We start from the raw sequence: 15,806 nt of genomic DNA, 5'->3' as shown, positions 1-15,806 counted from the left end.
GATTTACTTATCCCCGCTGAGTGTCAACGAACCTCTTTAAAAACACAATTAAAGCCCTGTAAATCAACCCCTCCGTTCAGGCGGAAGTTTCCATTGCTGATTGGAAGGCAAATATTTTGGATTGGTATAATACGGACTAAGCACTATTTATCCAATCCTAGCCACAGATGGCAATGGAGTGAAAAGTATGAAAAGCCTCTCTGAATAATGCGCCAAAGGAACGAAAAGGCTAATGAAAGTAAATCAAGTAAATTGGGTATTAGTGGCATTAATACCCCGCGAACGCTTTGTATATTGATGACCCCTCCCCTCTCTAAAATGTATATTATTAATATCCATATGTTGGTTATTTTGCCAGTCTGCCGTGCGGGGAGTTTCTACAGATAGGCGCGCGAGTATTAGAGGGAACTTTCTAAAGAGGCGCGCGCGGATGGCAAAGAAAACACACAGGTGTTGCAATTATTTACCTAACAAAATCAGGGCAGATCTCAAACAAATACTTTCCATTGATAAAGACCTGGTGTCCTAGATGCATCAAAAACAGCCAATCACTGTGCTTGTTTGTGTAAGGATATTGAGTGTTTGCTCTGTCTATCAGTCTTACAGACCAAACGACAAGGACCAATAGCGTTTTGTTCGGGACGCTGTAAGAAGTATTTGTTGCATCCACTATCTCGACTCGGGTAGAAAACGAGCCGAGTTATATTAGGGGCTTATGGGATAGGTGGCCCGCAACCATCTGTCATTTTCGCACGGGTGATTTTCTACATCTCCTCGTTGAATTGCTGATAAGGAGGCCGTGATTCATAACTTAAGTTAAATCAAGGCCGGGACCATGTGGCTGGCGGAAACTTGACAACGGAACGCAGAACGTCTGTGGTAGACAGCCACGCTTCAGCAGATAAAATTCAAATTTCAGCGACTTTTTCAAATACCATCTAAGTAGATATTTTACATTCACCGTGGCCGTTTTCCAGTGACAAAACAAAAAGGTGCACCTGAGTTTAGAAGTGAGCAAGGACTTTAAGTTCATTTTTCATTCTTCCTAAAAAGCACATCTCTGGGGAAGGCGGCTGTTATATTCTGCCCTTATCCATTGCTGACAAACGACAGCACTGTAGTTGACATACGAGCTGTATAACCGCAACTGACGGCGTAGTGCTCCGTGTCACCCGAAAGCGGCTGATCCCTGTAAGATGATCTGTGTCAACCGCGGCCCACGAGTTCAGTAACGACCAGTCAATAACGCAGAGCGCTCCACAAGTAGTACCACTAAAAAAGCACATAGTTAACAGCGTTCATAGTAGAAGGCACAAGCAAGAAAAAAGGTTAAGACATGGGACGATTTAGTCAGAGAAGGCGACTTCTTGGATAGATAGAAAGGAAAAGCAGAAATGTGGGACTTCAGCTGTGTTGTCGTCCTTGGATTGTTACGCTTCGTAACCTCAGAAAGCACAGGTAAGTCAGTCCGGTATGGGCGCTTCTTAACTTAACTAGTGTGTGTACTCAGTACAAGAACAAGGGGTGTGTGAAAAGAATTCTCTTTAACAACTTTGTCCCCCTTTTGGTGTTTACTCTCTATATTGACAGTAGCACATAAGTCGCCCCTCATGTCCCACAGTAAAACCATTTCACTGTTTACCTCAGCGTATCTCTCGGTCGAGGTTGGGCAACGAGGCCCCGGACTATTCATAAGTGAATAAAATCTCAATTAGGCCCCCATTCATGCTGTCATATTCGAGTTCCAACACTGACAGTACAGGGGGGATTATGTGGGTTCGGTCTAACTGATTACACTCAAAGAATTGACAGTAGTTTGGCTATTAACGTTGACATTGAAATGCGGGCATTCCTATTATACCACTGCCACTCGGGTTGTAAGTCTCCCATCCCACGAACAGCATAAATAGTGTCGCTTAACAGATTTGCCTCATGGAGCGTTCCAAAAACACGATTAATACGCAGCGAGATTTGATATAAAATCCTTGCGTTTTGTATTGACATTCAGTACTGTTAGTGGCTTAGGAATTATCTCTAACATCGTTTGGATTGCAAGGTTACGGCGATATAGCTGAAAAGCAAGCTTTCCGACCGTGTGAAAGTCGAAACGGTGGCAGTGGCATAGTGGATTATCGGGGTAATCTGACTTCGCAATTCGGGGGATTGTCCCATAAGGCGACACATGACTAAAACCTGTGTTACAATTTAGTTATATCAGCAAGTGAACACAGTGAGAAGATATTTGGGACACACTGAATACCAAGACCACCTTGAAATTTGTGGCGTGGCAACAGTCTCTTTCTTAAAAGGACCATTCCAAAGATCTCGCTTCTGGTTTTATAAAAGATAAATTCCTTTAAGGATTAAGGTTGATTTTAAAACCAAAATTTGTTGTTTCGGCTTTTATTTAATTTGAAGAATGCATAGATTTAAACAAAAGGTGTGATTTTATTGAAGAAAGACGCCTTCAGTCCGTACCTGTTATTCGTCCAATAACGGTCATGAACGGCTGGGTTCAAGTTCGTTGTATAAATCAAGTTAGGTGCTTTTTATATTTTAAGCGCTTCCACTAGATGATTTTTTCTCTGCAAGCAATGTACAAGTGGTGTTAATCTTTCTCCATTAAAGCAATCGACTGCAACATAAAACTGTGCAAATACGTGCAAGAATTTGAGTGATTGTCCCACTACAATGCTGAAACACTCATAACGTTATGATGCGAATACCTGGTGCATTTCTACCGAGTAAATATGCCGGTGATGTCTAAAAAAAAATAACCAAGATGAAAATGAATGAATGAAATGAATAGTGGTATGAAATGACAAATTATTCTGGCAGTAGGCACAACGCAATAAGCGTGTCTGCGATGAAAACGTGTATTACTGCTCTTGGTCACGAAATAAAATCTGCATCTTTACTACCAAATTATACTTTCTGAAAGATAACGTATGGCGTGTTTGGACTATGCACGTGCCTGGCGAGGGGTCGTCAGTGGCATCCCGTCAAAAGGGAACGGGAGTCGCAGAGGAGTGAAAGATGTCATCTCTACATGACGATTCTACAAGGCGCCGATTAAAAAAAGGCAGATGGTCTGGAAAACACGAGATGTCATTTATTTTATAGCCGGCGCGACGCCAAGTGGAGAATCAGTGGTACTTCGCATAACATAGGCCCATGTTGTTTAGTAGTGGGTCCTAGGCATAACTAATGTAGCGGAAACTTTTAACAGTATCAAAATTTTGTCTTGATAACATCTTCAGATCGATAGATAAAAGTAAAAAAAAAATGGCATGCGGCAATGTTTTTTTCTCATTTAATGATTATTTCCTACTGAGATAAGTAATACGTCTACTGGTATCTCTCAGTTCAGATAAGGAACTTTTGCTCAATGCACCAGGTCAGAGATATACGGTTGCACCTTCCGTAATGATAATTAAGCGCGCGGGCCCTTATCTCAAAGCGCAATGAAGCAGACGAGTCTCTGTGCTCTTCTTATCCTACTATATAATTCAAAGACAGTATGATCTTCATTCTCCATAAATCATGACTTGAAATGTTGTTATTTGCATAAAATATTTCAGTTTAGTGTCACCTTTCTTTCAATATATTCTACCGGGTCTGACGTTGGTTGATTTTTTCGATAAAACTGACGTGCATGTGATTAATGTGACTACAAGGCACTAGTAATTGTTTGTGGGAAAGAGTTTGCTTAAAAGCTCGTGAAATCTGGACGGAGAATATCATTAAATCTGCACCTGCTTCGTTTGTCAACATTTTTTGCATAAAGATGAAGTGGTGCGGTGCAATTTACCGACATATTCTATTACACAGTCTGGAGTACTAGAATACACGGCATATTTTTCTGTAGAATAGGATATTGCACAGACGAGCTCGCGTGTTTCAAAAGATTTAAATTTTTGCTTGTTTGTATTTAATAAATCTATCAGACTGTTCAACTTTCTTGCAAATGTTTTTCTGAAAAAAAAACGCCATGATTTACCTCTCATTTTATATTTGTGATAATTCAATTTTAAATAGGCGGAGAGGAAATGTCTATTTTTCTTAAGAAAGAGTATTGGGAAGTGGCAAATATGATAGGGATTTTCTCAGTCTTTTCTTTCAACTCCGTGTGAAAGCGACCCTCAGGCCCTATTGAACTCAGGATGTGCTTTTCTAAGCCGTTTATTCAGGTCCTGACAATACGCCAAGGCCAGGTCAGCGATACAATACAAGTGGGAATCCTATGGAAAAACTACACAACTCACAACACAAAGGCGAGGTTTTATATACACTGATGAGTTGACTGTCTGGTTGGTAATGGAGGATCAATGGGGAAAATATGAAGTGTCTTGTGCAGGCATTGAAAGGAGAGTGAGGGCATCACCTCCATTTTGATATGTGGATCACACATTTTTGCATCTTAAGTATGTAACCAAGCGAGTACATTAGGTATTATGGCTTGGCTGAAGTCGGCGCATCTGCACTAGGACGATGACTTATCGGGGTTAGAAATATTCAGAATACAGTGTCTCGAGCTTCAGCAGGTGCTCACAATATAGTTTTTTAATGTCTACTTCAAAAACTGATTTTTCCAAAGTGGGAGCCTACGCAACTCTGAAATGGCTGATAGGTTACTTTTTAATTTGGACATGTATTGCAGTATCGAGAAAGTTAATATTTTCACTACAGAGCTTGAATTGCATTTTTGATTTTTCATAAATCCCCCCCCCAAAAAAAAACAGGGTATAATAAGTCAATTCTTTACAAGGTGTATTAAGACAGTATAGCGTACAACATTTCTGAATATTATTTTCAGCATGATGCTTTCACCCCCCCCCCACCATACACACACACGCGGTCGCACCAACACGCATTCATATCAAAATACAAGCTTTTTTAGTTATCAGTATATCTCGCTGCAAAATATCATTTCTCAGTATTCGACTTTTAAATTTATCAAAAGACATTCGATTCTCCCTCCAACCTTTTCTGTTAAAAAGGGGGAAAAAACGGGAAAATGTGTACAACTAACGTCGTGGGGTGTCGAATGATTTTTTTGGCAGTCTGAATTTCCTCTCAACAATTCTTTCTCACGATTTCCTGTCTGAAAATCAGAGGGATTGATATCAGTTTAATTAGAAAAATACCCAAGGACCAATTTGGCCGGGTTAACACCTCACAGGCGATGTGTCACGGCGTCTTGGCACGCCGGTCACGTCTTCTAACGTTTCAGAAAATGAGGTAGACGAAGCTTTTCTGTCTTTTGTGGCCGTAGTAGGTTGTCCATTGTCATTGTGGAGATGACATAAAACCGGCAGGTTTCACCGTCGCTTGGAAACTATTCGTCGTTCTGATTGTTTAATAGAGCACACAATAAATCTGAAACATTCTCATCCTGTCTCGCGGAATTAGTTTGGGTTTACCGGAGTGCTGAGCAAGTCTATTACCTACATCAAGCTTTGTTAGATAGAGTTTCACAAAAGAAGGTCTACGACAACGCCATACACATTACTCAATGGTAGTTAGTAAACCAGGTGTCTCGTAAATTGTCTCGGCACTCAACCTGTAACCATAGTGTACCATCGGCCTTCTTCAAGTCTTATTAAAGGGAGTGACACATAAAGTAGAGATAGATTTGGAAAGGAGGAGAATTTTATTAAATCACTTTGACACGCTCTAATTTCTGGCAATAAATTATAATTCGCCAGTCTATTTGTGGGTTGTTAGGATTAAATAAGCTGGAAGAGGGCAGGAAAGCTGAGAGCGGAGGCCGTTGTTCAGAAGACTAGGAGTGTAATTTTAGGCTTTATGTTGCCTCAGTTATGATTAGGATAGTGTCATTCGAATGAAGCAGCACAGGTCATGGCATAGGGGAGGGCGGCTCGTCCAGAACCAAACCCACGAATTAGATGATCAGATGTCTTTTTAGTTTTCGACTTAGGGCTGTTCCATGCTGATTTGAATAAAGGGTGCGAAAAAGTGGTGTAAACGACGCAGCCAGCGTTCACGCCGCCCTCGACTTTGTCCGTGTAAACATATTCATGGTCATTTAATGGGTGGGCGCGAGTTCTGAATACACTTTGGTGTCCTAATTATAAATATTGAAATTAACCTGAAAACCATAAGACCATGAATATTCTATGTGCGTTTATTTTTGTCTGTGTAGCAATAATGTGGCGTTATACTGGAACACTATGTTTTTTAACATTTGCTTGTATCAAAATGCCTAATTACACATATGAGGGTGCACACACACACACATACGAACATGCGCGTTCGTGCAAACCTGTTACCATTAACTCTTTTTCGATATAAAACAAAGGATAGTAAATTATAAAAACGCAACTCATTGAAATGAAGCTGAAAATCATAAAACGTTTTATGGTCCATATCAGATGCAGGTGTGGTGAGTTATCGTTTGAGAACCCATATCTCTCTTGTCCAGTAGAGGTAAATTTACAAGGAAACGACAGAGGGAAAGGTTGACAGTGAATTATTGTGGCATGACCCTTAAGGTCTTAATGGTACATGTACGTAAAGTCGACGATTTTGCCCCGTGTATTTTAATTACAGCTAAAGTTTGGCTATTTGTCTCGTCTCTGGTCGACTTTTGAGGTCTTTCCATTGCCACCGCAGCAGCTGCGCGGTTTGAAGTATACCGTACTGCTTGACAAACAGAAAAAAAAGGTACCACAAAGCGTGCCAGCTTTGCAGCTTTCGCTTAAGGGTCTTTTGTTTATTATCCACAATTACAGTAATACCTCCATATGTTTTTTCACAAATGGAGACATTTGTAAACGCAATAAAAACATAAGGTTTTCTTTGTCCCGTAGGCACTGACATTTACGATGGTCTTGTACGAGACAACAAAAAGTAATATGGGACATTTATGACGTTTTCACTATACTGAGCAATATTGGACAGTTATGTTTAAGTCTCTTTTATTACATCCTTGGATTTTAAGAGATGCAATTTTTGTCACGCATGAGTAACATGACTCTCTCTCTCTCTCTCTCTCTCTCTCTCTCTCTCTCTCTCTCTCTCTCCCCGAATCTAAGACCCATTCCAAAAAAGAATTGCAAAATTGAACAAAAGACCGATGAGAGCAGATGGAATATTTTTGGGTGGTTAGACTCTTTATTGATGTTTTGGAAAACTTCTATTGACTTAGTCTCAAATTGAACGTGTTCAGTTGGCCGGTTGATAAAAGGTGAAGACAACAATCCCTTTCAAAGGTGTTTGCCAACTTGACGTTGCGCGAGTCGTGTGTTGTAAACTATTCCTTATCTACATCTTGACTCGTGGCGTATCCACTGAGCACAATCAAAACTGACCGTACATTTCAGTTGCTCAATGAAAACCTCGGTGTACGCTAGCAGTGCTTTATGCTTTGATAGCTTGCACCTGGCGTGTTCACACGCGAGCTCTTTTGGCGCATTGATCGCTGCCGATAACTTTATTTACTTTTATTCACCTCCCTCAAATCTATCAAATACGTTTCTGTATTTACTTTAGTCTAACGGTGCAACAGAAGCTTCAACCACAGAAAACAACGCACAGTCCACTTAACAAGTTAACGTTATTGTCCCACGATTGAGTTTAATGGGATAAAATGTAAATGTTTTTTTTTTTTCTCAATTTTTGAGGGTGATATTTGCATTTTCCCATTTGGAAATGTTTCACCAAACTTTGAACAATTGCTTGTATATTTCAATTAGAAGTCAGGGGAAATTGATAGGAATTGTATAACTTTGAAATTAATTCAAATTTGAGATTTTAGATTTTGTGCTTAACTAGTCGTGTAGATTGAATGTAGGAATTCACTTGGAAGACAACTCAAAGTTGGGTCAAGTAGCTCAAGTCTAAGGGCATTTTTATTTGACTCGGCCTCGTTTCAACCTTTACAGTGATAAAGAGTCACAAAACAGCAGGTCGCGCTATATATTAAAATGACTCATGATAAGCACTCTGTTGCAGTGGAGATGAAATTGCTTTTTTGGGGAATATATATTCCCCCCACGTCCTTGTTGTCTCACAGCAAATACCGCGCGACTCAGGGCGACAACGATATAGAACTCTCCGTAAAAGCACTGCTCCATCTTGAGCCCGGTTTGGTATTTGCGTCGCCGTGAATATATAAAAATGATTTGGTAGTTTTTTAATTGTAATTTGACTAATGCCTGGACGATCACTGCCACACGAATTGTCTTTGAGAACTTAATCTTAATTCTTTCGTCGATAGGTGACGCAACAGTTCAAGGCAGGTGGTCGGATATCTCCGCCTTAATCTGGAATGTTTCCATATTATTGCAGCATTCTGTAAGTGAACTTGAATCAGGCCTTTGATAAAGTATAATGAATTTGTTATACTCCTTCTAAATCACGATTATGCACGTGGCCTACCAACATCTGTCGTTTTGCAGCGCATGCGTGAAACAAAACTCGGACCCATAAAACTAACACTGTTTATTTGCTGAGGTAAAATCAAACATCGAAGGTCTACGTGAGTAAAGAATGTTTTTGAATAGACCGTGTCAATTTATTGATGTTTCGACAAATTTTGTCCGCTAGAAGAATCGAAGATTAAAAGATTACACAGCCAGATAATCCAACTACAACAAATAAAAACGCTATTGAAACCACCGGAAAACTATTTTCTTTAAATAGAGAAAACTGAAGCTCTTGGCTGCCGCACGGCATTGCATTGACATCGTCAAGCTCGCACCTGCTTGCCAAGTAAAAGGATTCTTGAAATCACCTACTAACACAAAGATAAATCATCGTTTCCATTTGACCCTGCCACAGATTATCGTAAACTGCAAACCAATAAGATAGGCGGAAAATCGCCCGGGGCCGGTTAAGTGAGCCTTTCTGGTGGCAAGAGGTGGTCCCGGCAGGTGATGAAAATGAACACGATAAATGAACAATCTTTTTAAACAGTTAATGTCAAAAGACTCTTTGTCCAGTACATTAACTGATGACAATAGGTGCAGTAATTTTAGGCCTTGTAATTGGTTTGGGAAAGACAAACACATAGAGAAGTGTAGAAAAAAATGTCGTGATCTGTAAGCGAAGATTTTTTAGTAACGATGTTGAAAGACTTTGCCATAAAAACTCGACAAACTTAAATAAGGGTCGTAATGTCACTTGACCGCTATTATTAGTATTTTCCTGAACGTACTGGGCCCATTTGTGTACGTATTGTACTGCAATTTCTAATTACAGGATGTGACCATGACGTCAACAATATCAGCTATCTTCATTTCAAAATCTTATTGTGTGGAAATCCTGTTGGGTAAACCCCCTACGGTTCGGTTGTGCAAGACCGACACTCGCTACCATTTCTGGCGGATGCCTTGCTCGGTCCGAACGGTGGGGGATCCAAACTGTCAAAAGATCATTTATGCGGAACAACAAATTAAATAATCAGTGGAACTGTTAACTGCCCTACCTAGCAAGCCATCTGGCCCTTCATTTACCTGTCTTCCTGCAAGAACTGGATGGGGGGGGGGGGGGCTGTCATCGTTTAGTAAAACTTCTATTATCTGTAGAATTTTCGATTATTCTCCTTTCATGGGTAATAATTGGGCTATTTGCCGTCGCTGCCCAATGTTTTCAAACAAGTGACAAAGTGAAACCAGCGTGAGCATTTATCGAAATTGCATCAGTAATGATAGTAATAAAAGGAGGCTTAAAGTGGCCAATTTAGTAGCGTCGTGGATTTGTGAAACAGGCAATACGCCATATGTTCCTCTTACTGGAAGCTCCTTTAATGAGTTTGTATAGGGGATTGCACCTACGCATGCGAATTCTGTCAAAATTACCTATTCACTGCCGATCTGCACGTATTAGCTACTTCACAGCCCCTTGCCGGCCTAAACACCTAGGTTTACTTCACACTTTGCCCACGTGAAGAGCTTTCAAGTAGCCAGTGCTTGTCACCACAACCCTCCTCTTCAGTTAAAGTTAGCCATTTTAATGTGACACTCTCAATTAGTGTCATCTGAATTCTACTTTTCATACCTGTCCCTGAGTCCTACCCCCAGGGTACAGCTTTGTGCCATAACAGCAGCCAGATGAGCAGGAAGACCCACTTAATGGATAGTAATTGTCGTTCAAAGGCAATTGGTTGGCGGTTTTGAGGATTATTTGAGTATTATAGAGTGCTTGCTCTTGTAGCCGTTGGTCAGTTTCCAACCTACCGTGAACGATGACAACACTATGTATTACAGGACAATGTTGACCAAGGTATTCACGTTTTTCCTTCTATTTGTTGCCGTAGGTTCGTACTACTTCCCTAGTCCACACCAGCCCTGCCAAAGCATTAGCAGCAAAGGAGGAACTTTGGACTTAGTATTTAGAATCTTGGAATCTGATTTGAACGAAACCTGTGACGAGAAGACAATCCAGTGGACACGGAATGGTGTGAAGATAGACGGCGTACAAAACTCCGATAAGTATGGTGTGTGGAGCGCCGGCTGGGGAGTCATGGCTGGAGAGTACGTGTCGCTTCTCAGAATAAGAAGCGTTCAGCCCGCAGATTTGGGGAAATATTCATGTCACATTGAGTGTGTCGGTCACGGATTTAACAAACATACGGTGACTGTCTCCACACAAGTGTGCCTCAACCTGGAGGGAGAAGCCGGTAAGTGATACAAACGTCTTGTTTTCCATTTGAACTCTCCCCGTGTTGTTCCAATTCACTTCCTACTCCCTAACCGTCGTCTTTATCTAAGACATGTCAAATTTCATTCATTCGAGATACAATGGTGTGTTTTTAAAATCACTTTAAAGTGCTAAGTAAAATATATCGCCAATTTGTAGTTACGTTGCTACAATGTCAACGCAACTTTCACTGAAAGAAAAGAAAAGTATTAGTGTCGCAAATTTATTTTACTAGTAGACTAACCTCTGCTTTATCTTTTTTCAAGTAATTTGCCAGCCATACAGTGACACTTGTAGAAGTAAATTCCTCAATGGACAATGTGACTCCGAGTGCAACGGACCTGAAGAATTATTTGATGGGTTTGACTGTCGTCGGAAAATTGCGCCATGCAATCGTTTATACGACAACTACTGCCGTCGAAGTTTCGCCAACGGAGTGTGCGACCGTGGCTGCCGCGCAGAAGGCTGTGCCTACGACGGCGGGGATTGCCCGAGCAGACAAACACCCAACGTATTTCACGGTAAATTTGTCGCCGTGACTTCTCAGGAGCCTGATGTATTAAAGGTGGATCTTAAGGCATTTCTGTGGCGCCTCAGTCGTCTGCTAAGAACTATTGTCACTGTAGACCAGGATCTTCAGTTTAGAACTTACCTTTCAGGGACAACAAGCACAAAACTGGAAAATTATATCAATTATGCAATAATACCTTGGACTAATTTAAAAAATACCTCCATTGACTACCGTTGGCAGGACTACGGGAAAATTTTGAAAAGCGGGTAGGTTGTATCTCATTATTTGATATTATTCACACTGCAACACGACACCTTCTTCTTATATAATGGATTGCTTGTCACAGTAGTCGTCAGATTTATATCTGATTCTTGTACTCAAGGTGAGTGTATAATATATTGTTTATACACGCTAAGCCTTTTGTGTTGCAAACGTCAAACCCTTGGCGGGATTCAAGTTATCTAACTTGTGTCGTTTTATTCTTTAAGGTCGGCCGTCTATTTAAAACTGGTCAACGCCAATTGCGATCTTTATTGCCTCCAAACGGCGGAGATGGTGACAAACTATATAGCAGAGTCATTACGAAGGGGATGGGACCCAGGCATACCACTGACAGGAGTCGGAGGTGAGTTATTTTTCTTGTAGCCCGGAGCTCCTTCTTTGTGGTATAAAAGACGATCTGATTGCCGTCTTAATGCTGGCACAATCAGAGCTGTCGTTGTGGATAGAAGTTCCAAAAGACGGCATTGGGCATGTAAATAAGACACTAATTCGCACTTACTACATACTTGAGCCTAATGTAGATTATCACAAGATCAAATTTGTTCGCCTTTATTTGTTGATACAACACAACCACGAGGGGTTTAACAGATGTGTTAATAAAGGCGCAAAAGCCGTGAGAAGTTAGCCAAATGTTGTAAAAATCATAATTCTTACCGAGAGCTACTGTAAAATGCAGGCTAATACTTTGAGTAAACGCCCTTCTAAGAAAGTTTTTCAAGGGCCATCAGTAGCTAAATATGTACTTCAAATCAACTGGAAAGTGATACAATAGCAAGATTCAATGAGTAATTCGTGGTCCGAACCCCGGGGCTCGGTCCTTACGTACAGATATCTAAGTTGACCAACTTTCACATATCATATCCAAAATATGTACCTCAAACAGGATTAATTTAGACTAGGGGAATCAAAGTATCGCATTGTCCTTACCTTTGAGATTCCACGGTAAAAAACAATAAGAAGTCAGCATGGATAACATATAAGTATTTTCAATTCTACTCTGTTTAGCGTCACAATATTCAAGATGATGATTTTTCTCTTTTCAGTGCCACGAGCAGTACCACTATGCCAAAAACAGTACGGCTCCTTGCTGGACAATATCCCGGAGGCCGAGAGCAGCACAAATATTAACTATAAAAAGAACGCAAATAATGACAGTGGCAGCACGTCTAACAGTATTCTTGACTTCATTACTTCAATAGATTTGGGTATTTTAATAGGGGCCGGCCTGGGGCTGGTTGCTCTTTTAATTCTTGTTATCGGCGTGGTTTGCATCTGTGCGCCAGCGAAAAGAAAAGTTCCTCGAAAAGAAGCAGAAAAGCTGCCCGATATTCGCAAACCCGAGCACGTGATAAAAGGGTCCAAACAAAAACAGTGGGAAGTCACTGTGACCAATGAAAACGGGACAAAGTGTTGAGATGTTGAGCATCAGTTTTCCCATTTATCATATTCATATCAAATTCACTATAGGGAATGGTTAGAGACCACTGTTGACGTGGCAGTTGTTTTGACGAGGAAGGAGTCGTGAGCGTTTTCCGAGCTTTATTGTACATAATTATGTGATGTAAACAAGTGTATATGTTTTTTAAGAACGCATTTATTCTGTGCCAAATGATTAGTTTTAAATAACTATAACAGCAAGATGCCAGACACCATAATCTCGGAAGTACATATACCTAGAAAGTAGTGTGTATTGTCCGTATTGTGTGGACCGTTATACCCAGTCGGAGTCCGTATAGAGTACATTACATGGAACATTGATGCATTGCAAGATGTGTAATGCATGAAAGAAGTTATGTCCATGATATATCCTAGCTGCGTTTGCATCAGGTTATATCAGGTTCAGTTCTGGCTTAAGACTTGATTGCAATACCCCTAAGGTAAACTCTCTGTTGTCCCTGATTTAAGTGTTCAGTGCATTGACAGAAACCGTTGCCATAGAAATTGGGCAACCTTAAACATCAGTAGTGGGATCTAGTACCCCCGATGTGAAGGCAGTTTATCCCGAATTCGATTTCCTTAGTATGATGAGCCACCTTTTATTTAAGATAGCTTATGATCCAGATGGGTTCTATCAATGTAGAGCATCATACATGGACGGCCTTTTCTTTTGTGCAAATATCTTAGAACGCTTACTGTATGCAGAGATATGTGAATTATGTACTCCATTGTTCCATAACAATACAGTTGAGAAGATGTATAAAAGAGCTATTTGTCTGGGATGGTTATTCCATTTTTGATCACAATCACACACTGGATGGCAATTTATGCATTCTATTGCGCTACGTGACAGGGATGACACGAGGTCCATATGGCGATAATACTATGTATATACTTTTTAATTTGTAAATGAAATATAACTTAATTTTGTTTAAATAAAAGATAATCAAAAGCTAGTTGAGTCTGTATAATTCTGGAGTGTAGGCGTTCAAAGGAGCCGTTAAATTTGAAAATACTCCTATTAACCGGAGATATGTAAGGTAACAAAGACATGAACACACACTTAGTAAAGGGATGAAATGCAGTTCTTTTTTTGTAGGGGGATTTATTTGTTATTACCCGTGATATCAAAAGATACGTTCAATGTAGGATCCAAGATTCAATCAAGAATATAATCTTTTGAGATACGCTTGTGGGAAGACCGAGCTCCACACCTTCCTCTATTCTTTGGTACCTTTTTAAACACTTTTGATAAGCAGCGTTTCAACCCAACTTGGGTCATCCTAACCCAGTGCAGCACATTACGCCGTCCGGTTACGGTAAGCTTTCCAAAAGAATCCATCCAAACAGAAGGATTTGATTTGCTGTCTGTATTATCGTCATCATTCGACCTGCTCAGATGGTCGCACCGAGTAAGGCCAACTCAAGTTGGTTTGAAACGGAACATTGGTTCTGCCGCATATACCTGTGACTGTCTGTGTGCTAAGGCTTGTGATCATAAACCATGTCCTCTTACGTTGGTAATCTGTCAGGCGTGCACTTTTTCAGTGCAAATTCGCATTCCAAACATCCTGCGAAGTGCACCAGTCTTTTCAAGTGCGGCTCTACGTGTACCAGAGACAAAGACTAATTTTATTTATAATTCTATATCCCTTTCAATAACCCATGTTGGATATAGTATAGTCGAGTACTCAATTTCTAAATAAGAGAGCTAAAAATAAACAACACAACAAATGAATTCAATTATAGTACAGGAATTGGCGAAAAGAACCGTTTATAGACTTTCCCTAAATATGGAGGTCCTGACCAGCAAGCCCAGACACCGAAAATATATGACATGATAAAGCCTATTAAGGCTATTGTTAACAGGCACATAACGTAAAACATTGCATAGGGGTTAACATAATATAAGGGTATCATTCATGGTTGTAATAACATATCATAATGGATCTCCTCGGAGTAAGATGAATTCATAGACAGGTGCGTTAAAGAACAGCACCCTAAATATATAATGGTGTTATTAGCCCGTAAGGATGACCAAACCCGATTGTAGCTAGTTTTTCTTGAAGGCAAATAACATGTGAATACAATGTATGGTTTTTTTTTTTCTAATTTAACAGGCACTTTTCTACATGGAGCAAATCTTAATTCAGTCACCGTAAAAGTAATGGAAAAAGAAAAACATAGTATATTTGCCGCATAAAATATGTCTCATTACGAACTTTAACTTTTCTTTTGTGATCAATGCACCTAAATGGTCATTGGCTTTTGTACATCATGACAGGTAAAGTTAATCCAGTTTAGGTAATCAGTGAACCAATAATAACGTCTGTGACTCCAACGCCATTACATTATTGTGTTATATGCACTGCGTAGGTCGGCTTCGATAGCGCATTCTGGTCACGTTTCATACGCAAAATACCGATGTCAAATTTCATAAACAAAATAAGGAAAAGAAAATACACATGAACCCCACATACGTGTCTGCTTTTATAGGGGAAATTAATACGTGTCTGCTTTTATAGGGGAAATAAATATTCCAGGTCATCCATGGTAGGTAACATTTTTTTTTTAATTTGCTATTGAATTCAATTTCTGTTTTAATAACCTTCAGCATCACGTTAAATTTTTTCTTTCTTGAGATCATCAAAGATAACAATGAGTGTGAGAAACAAAGAACTACTTTGTCGATATTTAGAGTCTTTATTGACCCAACGTATCTTTCTGCAATAAGATTCATAAAAGTTTCAGATAAAGTATATTCACGTCAATTGCCACCCCAGGTGGAATTCAACAGCAGTTTAAATGAAGAAGCCCACTCAGCATGGCAAAAAAGGCACAACCACTCCGTCTCAATCATTCCTTCCACATTTGAAGTGGCACTCATACAATTCAATGTGAGCTTACTGCT

The 15,806-nt window shown here is 40.0% G+C and overlaps 1 protein-coding gene across 1 annotated transcript; it reads left to right on the top strand.

Moving 5' to 3' along the window:
- The first annotated feature begins 595 nt into the window (after positions 1-595).
- LOC106162387 (uncharacterized) lies at positions 596-13,851 on the top strand. The gene is made up of 5 exons (XM_013539680.2): positions 596-1,458; positions 10,283-10,645; positions 10,932-11,442; positions 11,665-11,801; positions 12,502-13,851. Exons 1-5 carry the CDS (start codon positions 1,395-1,397, stop codon positions 12,870-12,872), a joined length of 1,446 nt encoding a protein of 481 aa, XP_013395134.2. The 5' UTR covers positions 596-1,394; the 3' UTR covers positions 12,873-13,851.
- The last annotated feature ends 1,955 nt before the right edge of the window (positions 13,852-15,806 follow it).

The sequence above is a fragment of the Lingula anatina genome, chromosome 1 (genome assembly GCF_051362555.1).
Source record: "Lingula anatina isolate TDL-2025a chromosome 1, LinAna3.0, whole genome shotgun sequence".
NCBI lineage: Eukaryota > Metazoa > Brachiopoda > Lingulata > Lingulida > Lingulidae > Lingula > Lingula anatina.
Note: the sequence above shows the minus strand (reverse complement) of the source record. Positions and strands in the feature narration are given on the sequence as shown.